General features: G+C 42.0%; 1 protein-coding gene across 1 annotated transcript in view; it reads right to left on the reverse strand.

Moving 5' to 3' along the window:
• Positions 1 to 10806, reverse strand: part of MYBPC3 (myosin binding protein C3) — a 148959-nt gene that overhangs the window by 63930 nt on the left and 74223 nt on the right. Inside the window, exons 19-21 of the mRNA XM_043515805.1 lie at positions 4690 to 4796; positions 2588 to 2617; positions 2271 to 2410 (exon numbers count right to left, since the gene is read on the reverse strand). Coding sequence (XP_043371740.1) covers positions 2271 to 2410; positions 2588 to 2617; positions 4690 to 4796 — 277 coding nt within the window. The remainder of the gene's footprint in view (positions 1 to 2270; positions 2411 to 2587; positions 2618 to 4689; positions 4797 to 10806) is intronic.

The following is a 10806-nucleotide window of genomic DNA, read 5'->3' on the forward strand; positions in this document are numbered from 1 at the left end:
AAAATTGGGTTTATTTAATCTGTAGAAGAGAAGACTGAGGTAGAACATGATAACAGTTTTCAAAAACATTAAAAGGTTGTTACAAGGAGAAGGCTGAAAATATGTTCTTGTTAACCTCTGAGGATAGGACAAGAAGTAATTGGCTTTAATTGCAGCAAGGGCAGTTTAGGTTGGACATTAGGAAAAACTGTCTAACTGTCAGGGAAGTTAAGCACTGGAACAAATTGCCCAGGGAGGTTGTGGAGTCTCCATCATTGGAGGTTTTTAAGAACAGGTGAGACAAACACCTGCCAGGAATGGTCTAGTTATTACGTAGTCCTGCCTTGAGTGCAGGGGACTGGACTAGATGACCTATTGAGGTCCCTTTCAGTCCTACCCTTCTATGATTGTATGAAGAGTCAGAAAGATCTCATTGAGCAGAGTTGGTCAAGCTGTGTCTGAGACACAGAGAAGAAGGATCTACGCAGGGTATGTTGGCTGCTTGGCAGGGGAGATGTGACAAAAATGAAGATCAGAATGAATGAACAAAAATGAGAAGGAAATTAACTGATAAAAAAAACCAAAATGGTCAATGCATTCCCAGAGTGAAATAGAATTAAAGGAAGCATCAGCAAGACCAGTTTCATGGCCTCATAAACCAAAGTTTATGAGATCCCTGCAGCAGATGCCTAGATAGAAGTGATTCAGTCACTGTCCCATGAAAGTAGTAGGTTAGTGGGCTTATGTATTTGTGCAAAATAGAGAGTATTCTTTCTGTATTAGTGGGGTATTGGGTTTATGAACATCTTTTACAGAAAGGAATAAATTCAGCCCTTTAACACCAGCCAAACTAGATACTCCGAAGTTATGCTACTGCTCTTCCTCCACTAGTCCCCATGCTTCCTTTGCATCAGGTTCAGCTTCTTGTCCTCATGGTCCTTCATGGTCATCCTTACTTATTTACTCATGTCTTGTATCTCATCCAAAGTTGCCTGCTGCAGCTGATTTACTCTGTTCTTAAAAACTTTTTGGGTAATCCTTCCCAGAAGATTTTCTTCCACAAACTTATTTGGCTTGAGGGGGGAGGGTGGGGCTGTATGGGCTCTACTATTCCCAGAGAAGGAATGGGATCTTTTTGCTGCCCGTTATGGAGCTGGGGGAAGAGGTAAGACTGGTTTGGGGCTTAGCTTCCTCTGTGGAATAATATTAATAATTTTAATTTTAAATAATAATGAAGTCTGCATATGTTTTTAGAGGCAAAATTATTCTAGGAACTGTTTTCTGGATTTTTTTGTGGACTGATGATCAGAAGATAATATTCAGAAGATTGAATTCCCTCTCCATCTTGTCACTGAAGGAAATTTCCTAATTCTGGGTTGCAAAGGAAAACATTATGATTTATTTAGGAGTGGGTGCTGGGAATATGAGTGAACTGGAAGCAGAGTCTTTACTGCACTCATGTTTAGAGGCAGGTCTCAAAATGAAATTCTTACCAGACATGACTGCCACAAGAGGTCAGCCTTTTGATATCAACAAAAGAAAAACATTTATCTGACACTAAGAAGTAGCATTTCATTCTTAAAGAAGAGAGATTGAAAAGTCTAAAAGGTTCAGCAAACACCATAAAAGGAGTAAGTACCATTGGCTGCGGTATTACTTTATACTCCTCTATTTTGTCCTCCTGCAATTGCTCCAACAACCGGGTAAAATAGCAGGTACCCTCTAAATTCACAAAGTCTAAATTGGCAGAATGCCCAACAGAACTGGCCACTAGTATAGATAAGTCTGCTTCTAAGACATTCAGTAGGATATTGAAAGTACCATTTGTTCACAAACTGACCAAAAGAACTCGGGATGGGAAAGGAGAGACTCTAGAACATTTCCTTCCTGTGAGGCATAGGTGGTGGGGAGGGCTGATGACCATGGCTTACTTGTTTCCTGTGATGTGAGAAGACAGTACTCTAGTGGTGGCAGCCCTCTCCCTAGGCATGTAGATACTATGCTGATGTGCAGTAGAGAAAGAAGGGCAGAACACATCCACTTCCTTCCTTTTGTTTTCCCCGTGCTGAAAATAAACACTTTAGAAAAAGAACACTGTTCAAGAAGACTACAGCAAAATCAACTAAATCACCAGGTGCTGCCTTGCTGCTGTTTTAGAAATGTCTTTGTTTTGAAGGGATATGGAAAAGTTTTTTAGGTAAGAATTGGAAATTCAAATCATATGTGAAAAAGAGAAGAAGTTCCTTGGTATGACCTGTTTGCTTTAGCCACATTGTCAGACTACACATTACCTTGTTTACTTTCTGCCAGATGACCGTGGGTATTGGATCTCCTGATATGGGAACGTCCAATCTAAGTTTGTTCCCAGCCACCACAACAATAGTGTCAGGGGCTGCTTGACCCATGCAGTCCAGATGGATTTTGGGGGGTTCTGTAGCAAAAGTGGAGAAAATAAAATATTTTTCAACATGGTTTGAATGCTTTGCAGGAAAAGGGAGGCATTTCTCAGATGTTATGTTAAAATTGAAGAGGTTCTGCTACTGAAAAGCATGCAAGATGACTTGTTCAGATGTTACTCACGTGTTTCAATAATGAACATTGTTTTTACCTTGTCTTGGCACAAAATCAATCTTGATCTCTGGAAAGGGGAAAAAAATGGATCTGAAAATAGCTAAATTTCATATAATCAGCAGACCAAAAATAATTTAAAAACAAATAATAGACTAAATAATCTCTCAGTGGATATAATATTTTGGAAACTGGCTTGGTAAAATAAGAAAATAATACAAAAAATAGAATAGGGCTTACAAAGAGTTTTTCAAGTGAATAACTTTGCTCCCATGTGTAATCCTATTGGCAGTGATTTAAACCCCCTAATCCTGCAAACACACACATCATTTAACTTTACTCATGCATAGACCCATAGAAGTCTCTGGGACTGTGTGCATAAGTAAATGTAACCCCATGAATAAGTTTTTGCAGGATCAAAGCTATAGTTTGTAAGTATTTGCAGGATCAGACCCAGATAAAATGACAAGAAAACAATGTAGAAAAATAGAAATAGAAAATAAGCAACTTTTAAAAAAAAGTTTGGAAAATGTTTAGGATAAAAACATACAAAATAATAGCAGTAGTATATGCAAGGGTTAAAAGTACATAGAGATTGTAACTAAGCAATGGTTGAAAGAGAAACAAGAGAAACTAAGAGTGGCTATGGGCATTTTGGAACTATTTTACATGTATATTAAAAGGAATGAACATATCATATGCCAGTCCTCAGCCTAATCACTTCATTTGTTTGTTTCTATCCCTTCCCCTCTTTGCGATCCAATCAGTACACCAAATTTGGTGATGAATCCTGGTCACGTGCCACCTGAAGCACTTTTCACATACATTAAGAAGAAAACCTCCCAGCATAACCCCCACGGAAAGGTGCTCTGGGGGTGAAAATATCTATGGGGGGGGAGCAGAATATCTCCCTGCACCTGTGTTTAGGTGGGATCCCCCTCACACAGAAGAGGTTGCAAGGCTTGCTCCAAACCTGATGGATCCTAGTAAGGTCTGTTGAAGGCCAGAGCCATCTGCTTGGAGGGCCTGTGTCTCCACACTGAGTTCAGTTCTTCCTCACCCTGGGCTCTATTGAAGCCACACTGCCAGGGTTTTCCCTGGCTGGAGTCTTATGGGATCCCCAGCTTATGGGATCCCTCAGTTGAGCCCTACTGAAAAACATAATACAGCATTGGACTGTATTATCTTTTCTGAGGAATCTTTGAGATCTGATGGGCTGCCCAGACTCCACTCTGTCTCCCAGGGTAGATGCACAGAGAAGCCTTTCTGGAGGTCTGGAGAAAGGAAGGACAGTGCAGTGGAGGAGACTACCCTACCCCCAACTCCTGTCCATATAGTAGTGGTTCTCAATCAGGGGTACGTGCACCCCTGGGGGTACGGAGAGGTCTTCCAGGGGGTACATCAACTCATCTAAATATTTGCCTAGTTTTACAACAGGCTACATAAAAAGCACAAGTGAAGTCCAGTACAAACCAAAATTGCATAAAGACAGTGACTGGTTTATACTGCTCTATAGACTATATACACTGAAATATAAGTACATTATATTCCAAATTATTTATTTTATAATTATATGGTAAAAATGAGAAAGTAAGCAATTTTTCAGTAATAGTGTGCTGTGACACTTATGTATTTTTATGTCTGATTTTGTAAGCAAGTAAATTTTAAGTGAGGTGAAACTTGAGGGTACGCAAAACAAATCAGACTCCTGAAAGGGATACAGTAGTCTGAAAAGGTTGAGAGCCACTGTTGTAAAGGATCTATCTGCAAGGCTACCTCCACGTGCAAGGATCTAAATGGGATGATCCAGGTCACTGACATCTGTAGGATTACTCACATGAATAGTTATTCATGTATGTAAATGTTTGCAGGATTGGGCCTTAGACTATCAGTTCTTTTGAGCAGAGGCCATTTCTTCTTATGTATTAAAGTGCCTAGGACACTGTGAGCTCTATAACAATACAAAATACATATGCCATGTTCATACATCAGGAAGGGAAATCTCCATACAGCTTTCTGGAATATTCAATTAAATGATTTGGTCCCACAACTCCCTATAGTGCTTATATATAGATAATTCCTCCTTTGGAAGGCCCATGGTATTCCCATTACATATTAGGAACCAGATTCCACAACACTCACCCAAAAATCTGAGTTTGGCAGAAAGGTTGTAAGCAAATCCTTCAGGGACAAAAGAATAGTCAGCCTCGTCTTCTGGGGTTACATCGTCAATAGTTAGCTTATGGATTCTGAAAAATATACACAAGCATGTGACTCTCTTAATTTTAGTCAGGAGGTACACTGCTACAGAGAATGAGGGCATTCAGGCTGCAGCACACAGCAAGCCATTAATAACCTTCCCAGTATCAAATCAACATGTTAGGGCAAACAGAACCAGTTTCCTCTCAAGCATATTGTAAACTCAAGCAACACTATGGCAAAAAAGTGCAGGCTTGTTCACCATCCCCCTCCTTGGAAACTCAGCAGACAGCACATCAGAACAAAACAAAACAAAACTTTGGGAGCCTAAGTCCCATTAAGAGTAGCAGCCGTGTTAGTCTGTATTCGCAAAAAGAAAAGGAGTACATGAAAGGTTTTCCTCCTTTCCCCCCCCTGCTGCTGGTGATGGCTTATCTTAAGTGATCACTCTCCTTACAGTAAAAAGAAAAGGAGTACTTGTGGCACCTTAGAGACTAACAAATTTATTAGAGCATAAGCTTTCGTGAGCTACAGCTCACTTCATCGGATGCATCCGATGAAGTGAGCTGTAGCTCACGAAAGCTTATGCTCTAATAAATTTGTTAGTCTCTAAGGTGCCACAAGTACTCCTTTTCTTTTTGCGAATACAGACTAACACGGCTGCTACTCTGAAACCTCTCCTTACAGTGTGTATGATAAACCCATTGTTTCATGTTCTCTGTGTGTGTGTATATAAATCTCTCCTCTGTTTTTTCCACCAAATGCATCCGATGAAGTGAGCTGTAGCTCACGAAAGCTTATGCTCTAATAAATTTGTTAGTCTCTAAGGTGCCACCGGTACTCCTTTTCTTTTTGCGAATACAGACTAACACGGCTGCTACTCTGATCTCCTTACAGTGTGTATGATAAACCCATTGTTTCATGTTCTCTGTGTGTGTGTATATAAATCTCTCCTCTGTTTTTTCCACCAAATGCATCCGATGAAGTGAGCTGTAGCTCACGAAAGCTTATGCTCTAATAAATTTGTTAGTCTCTAAGGTGCCACCAGTACTCCTTTTCTTTTTAAGTCCCATTAACTTTCAGTAAACTTAGGACCCTAAGTAATTTTAGGCAATTTAGAAAATTTTAGTCATCTAAATGTGTGTGTGTATGAGTATATACTATATATCGGGGTCTCAAACTCAAATGACCATGAGGGCTAGTATATTGGCCCAAGGGCCGCACCACTGTCCACCCCCCACTCCACCCCTTCCATGAGGCCCCGCCCCTGCCCTGCCTCTTCCCACCCCTTCCCTGCTTCCATTCCAACCCCTTCCCCGAAATTCCCACCCAAGCTCCGCCCCCTCCCTGCTCCCAGGGGGTGCAGGGTGTGGCAGGGGGCTCAGGGCAGGGGGTCAGGGTGCAGGGTGTTGCAGGGGCTCAGGGCAGGGGGTTGGGGTGCAGGAGGGGTCGGGGTGCAGCAGGGAGCTCAGGGCAGGGGGTCAGGGTGCAGGAGGGATGTGGGTGCGGCAGGGGTCTTAAGGCAGGGGGTCGGGGTGCAGGGTGCAGCAGGGGGCTCAGGGCAGGGGGTTCGGCTCCAGGAGGAGTTCGGGAGGCAGGTCCAGCCCGATGCACTCCGGGGGCAGGGCGGCCAATGGGAGCTTCGGGGGAGGTACCTGGAGGAGCGGCCAGGGCAACACACAGACCCCTGTGGCCCCCCCCAACCCACTCCTCTAGGTTCTGGCCACTTCCTGGAGCGGTGCGGGGGAGCCTGCCCTGCCCCGGTGCATTCAGGACTGGAGCCGCTCTAGGTAAACTCTGTGGGGGGGGGGGCGCCACAGGGAGCTGGCAGGCTGCAGAAGATAACCCTGTGGGCTGCATGTTTGAGTCCCCTGCTATATATATATTAAAAACTATAGTAAATTAACATAAACAGACTTACTTCTCGGTACTGATATCTGTCTATCCTTATCTAATGTATCAATCTGTTTGATTATGTCTGTTCTCTAAAGTGACCCTCAGTGTGGTCTCTAAGCAATTTAAATCCACCCAAAAATGAAAGGCAGAGTAAAGGCTGAGAATCTGGGCTGATGCTTCATTGTTCAGATGTAGACCAACATACTATACGCACACCTGCAGAATTACATACATGCCGGTACTGTACATGTGATGCACACAACCAGGCAGATCACAGAAGGGAGGAATGGCTACATGTTAATTGTGCTGAGGAAGGTTCCAACTTTCTCCGGTTAGCTGAAGGCAGAACAGGATCTTGGCTTATATTCATTTCCTCATCACTATCTAGAGAGGACTTTAGTGTCATACCCAATCCTGTCCAAGCTTTTTGAAGCAGGACTAACCTGCCAATATGAGAGATCTTTATCCTCTCATCTGGGATCACCTCCTTCCCATTTTTCAACCAGATTCCTTTCACATTCTCATCGGAGACTTCGCACTTGAAGACTGCCTGGTCCCGTGCCCTCACTGTCAGGTCTGCAATACTCTGGTACACTTCCAGCTTTTTCTCTAGGGTTGTGAGTTGTGGGAGGAAGCAACACAAACATCAACAGGTCAAAGGTTAGTTTGTACAGTAAAATGTTAATGTTGCTTTTAAAGAAGAGAGGGAGCCAGGGCTGAGGATGCTGTTTGTTGAGAGGTGAAATGTGAAGCGAAATCCACAGTATGCAGGATTTAACAGGACAGGTAGCCAGGCACCTGTTGCAGTCAGGATATCTATTACATCTGGCTCACAGATCTAACAATCTTCTTTCTCCTTGAGGCCTCTGGTCATTTCCCAAGCTATGGTTTAATTTTTCTCCAGGCATAAGGACTAACCTTTTCATCCCATTATGGAAAAGGTTACCTAAAGCCCTCTTGCACATTTCAACCTCCTTGATTATCTGGCATTGCCTGTAACTTACTGTGACATTCCCCTGGTGTTATCTGGACCGGTGATCTGCTAGGTCACTCCAGTCCTCGACTCTGGGAGCCAGCCTTACCTTGCTGTGCTGTGAGAACCCCCATTCCTGGGCAGTTCACGCACAGCCTCTGGAATGTAAGCTGCTCCTTGGATTGTGCAACCAAATGACACTAGCCAATATCTCCGGTCCCAGACACAACCCTAGGAACCTCTGTCTTGCAGTTTCCAGTTATGCCCTCTGGACGCTGCAAGCTTATATGTGTTCATCAGTTTAACAAAGAAATTGATATGTACCAGGCTTGTTATCCCAAGGGGAGTCTCTGACATGTTTCAAACCAAACACACTGCTTCAGGTGGAAAAAACAAATAGATTTATTAATTATAAAGATAGATTTTAAAGATAGTGATTATAAATCAAAGCATAACAAATCAGATTTAGTTAAATGAAATAAAAGCAAAACACATTCTAAGCTGATCTTAACACTTTCAGTGCCCTTACAAACTTAAATGTTTCTCACCACAGGCTGGCTGGTTGCCCTTCAGCCAGGCTCTCCCCTTTGATCAGCACTTCAATCGCTTGGTGGTGATGTCTGTAGATGGAGGTGGAAGTGAGAGCAAGAGCATGGCAAATGTCTCTCCCTTTTATCATGTTGGTTCTTCCCTCTTGGCTTTGCCCCCCCTCTTCAGAGGCAGGTGAGCATTACTTCATCGCAGTCCCAAACAGACCAAAGAAAGGGGGATGACTCACTTGAAAGCCCAACAGATTCTGTCTTGTTGTCTAGGCCAGTGTCCTTTGTTCCTGTGAGGCTGGGCTGGGTTTGTCCCATACATGCCCTGATGTGGTGTGAATTGTCCCCCTGCTCTTGGAGAGTTTTTGCCTGGGCTTGCTTTAAGCCATGAGGACACATTTTCAGCCTCATAACTATATACATGAAATTACAACCTATAACAAATACTATAACATTACCATAACAACAATGATTAGTACATCATGAGTCTTCCAAAGACACCCGACATGACAAACTTTGCATTAGATACCAAAGCATCATATTATAAGGATGAACATGGGGGATGTAGGGTGTTCCCACAAGTTTCAGAACGTCACACTTACCTTGTATGATCAGTTCAGCAACTGACTCCCCACCATTGGTCTTCACGGTGTAGTGTCCGCTGTCCTCCTTGGTTGACTCATTAATGATCAGGTAATGCTTTTTCCCATCCTTCTTGAACCGGTACTTGAATGTCTCTTCCCGTTTCAGCTCATTTCCATCCTTTTCCCTGCAGTAACAAACAGTATTGTCACTCTGCTTTCTGCTTCACTCTCTCCCTTCTGGGGCAGGATAAAAGTCAGCTGCATGATATTGAGGGTTGGGGGCATAGGACAGCAGTGCTGGATTGATGGTGACCTAAGTGGCAAAAGACTGCACATTTCACACAGTACCAAAAGGCACAAAGCTGACACTACTACTTGCTGACAGTTCATTTGCACTGAAATTCTGATTCCTAGTACAAGAGGGTTAATTATTATTTTTTGTTACATACTTACCCCTGACAATGTGTTGAATGTTGTACAAGAGGCAATGATAAATACAATCCTTGCCCCCCAGTGAACTTACTGTCTAAAAGACTGACATAGAGAAGACAGAACTCAGTGGAAAATCCAGAATGTTAAATTGATTAAGGTTCATTTTAACTGTTGTTATTAATTATTATTTACTTATTATGAACTCACAACTTGTGGGCATCACAGAAGAAGTGAGATTTTAGCAGGGATTTACATGAAGAGGGGAGTTGCTCTGGACTTTTCCCACCCTGTTTGTCCAAGGATCTCCATGTATTTACAAACATTACTGAGCCTCACAACACTCCCTGGGAATGTATGTAATTATTATAATTCCCAGTTTCCATATGGGGAAACTGAAGCACAGAGCAGTGAACCTACTTGATCAAGGTCACACAGCAAGTCATTGGCATAAAGCTTTTGTAAAAACTCTTCCCTATTTAGTAGGGCTGTCAAGTGATTAAAAAAATTTATTGCTATTCATCGCAGTGTTAAACAATAATAAATACCATTTATTTAAATATTTTTGGATGTTTTCTATATTTTCAAATATATTGATTTCAATTACAACACAGACCACAAAGTGTTCAGTGCTCACTTTATATTTATTTTTATTACAAATATTTGTGCTATAAAAAACAAAAGAAATAGTACGTTTTAATTCACCTCATACAAGTACTGGAATACAATCTCTTTATCATGAAAGCTGAACAAACAATTGTAGAATTATGTACAAAAAACTGAATTCAAAAATAAAACAATGTAAAACTTTAGAGCCTACAAGTCCACTCAATCCTACTTCTTGTTCAGTCAGTCACTCAAACAAACAAGTTTGTTTACATTTGCAGGAGATAATGCTGTCCACTTCTTGTTTACAATGTCACTTGAAAGTGAGAACAGATGTTCACATGGCACAGTTGTAGCTGGCATCACAAGATATTTACATGCCAGATGTGTTAAAGATTCATATGTCCCTTCATGCTTCAACCACCATTCTAGAGGACATGGGTCCATAATAATAAGGGGTCCTGTTCGATAATGATCCAAAGGAGTGCAGACCAACGCATGTTCACTTTCATCATCTGAGTCAGATGCCACCAGCAGAACGTTGATTTGCTTTTTTGGTGGTTTGGGTTCTGTAGTTTCCACATTGGAGTGTTCTTTTAAGACTTCTAATAGCATGCTTTACATCTCATCCCTCTCATATTTTGGAATGCACTTCAGATTCTTAAACCTTGGGTCAAGTGCTGTAGCTATATTTAGAAATTTCACATTGCTACCTTTGCGTTTTGTCAAATCTGCAGTGAAAGTGTTCTTAAAATGAACAACATGTGCGGAGTCATCATCTGAGACTGCTGTAATATTAAATACATGGCAGAATGTGGGTAAAACAGAGCAGGAGACATACTATTCTCCTCCAAGGAGTTCAGTCTCAAATTTAATTAATGCATTATTTTTTAATTAGTGTCATCAGCATGTTCTCTGGAAGGGTGGCCAAAGCATAAAGGGGCATACGTATGTTTTATCATATCTAGCACATAAATACCTTGCAATGCCGGCTACAAAAGTGCCATGTGAACGCCGGTTCTCACTTTCAGGT

The sequence above is a fragment of the Dermochelys coriacea genome, chromosome 6 (genome assembly GCF_009764565.3).
Source record: "Dermochelys coriacea isolate rDerCor1 chromosome 6, rDerCor1.pri.v4, whole genome shotgun sequence".
In the NCBI taxonomy this organism is placed as follows: domain Eukaryota; kingdom Metazoa; phylum Chordata; order Testudines; family Dermochelyidae; genus Dermochelys; species Dermochelys coriacea.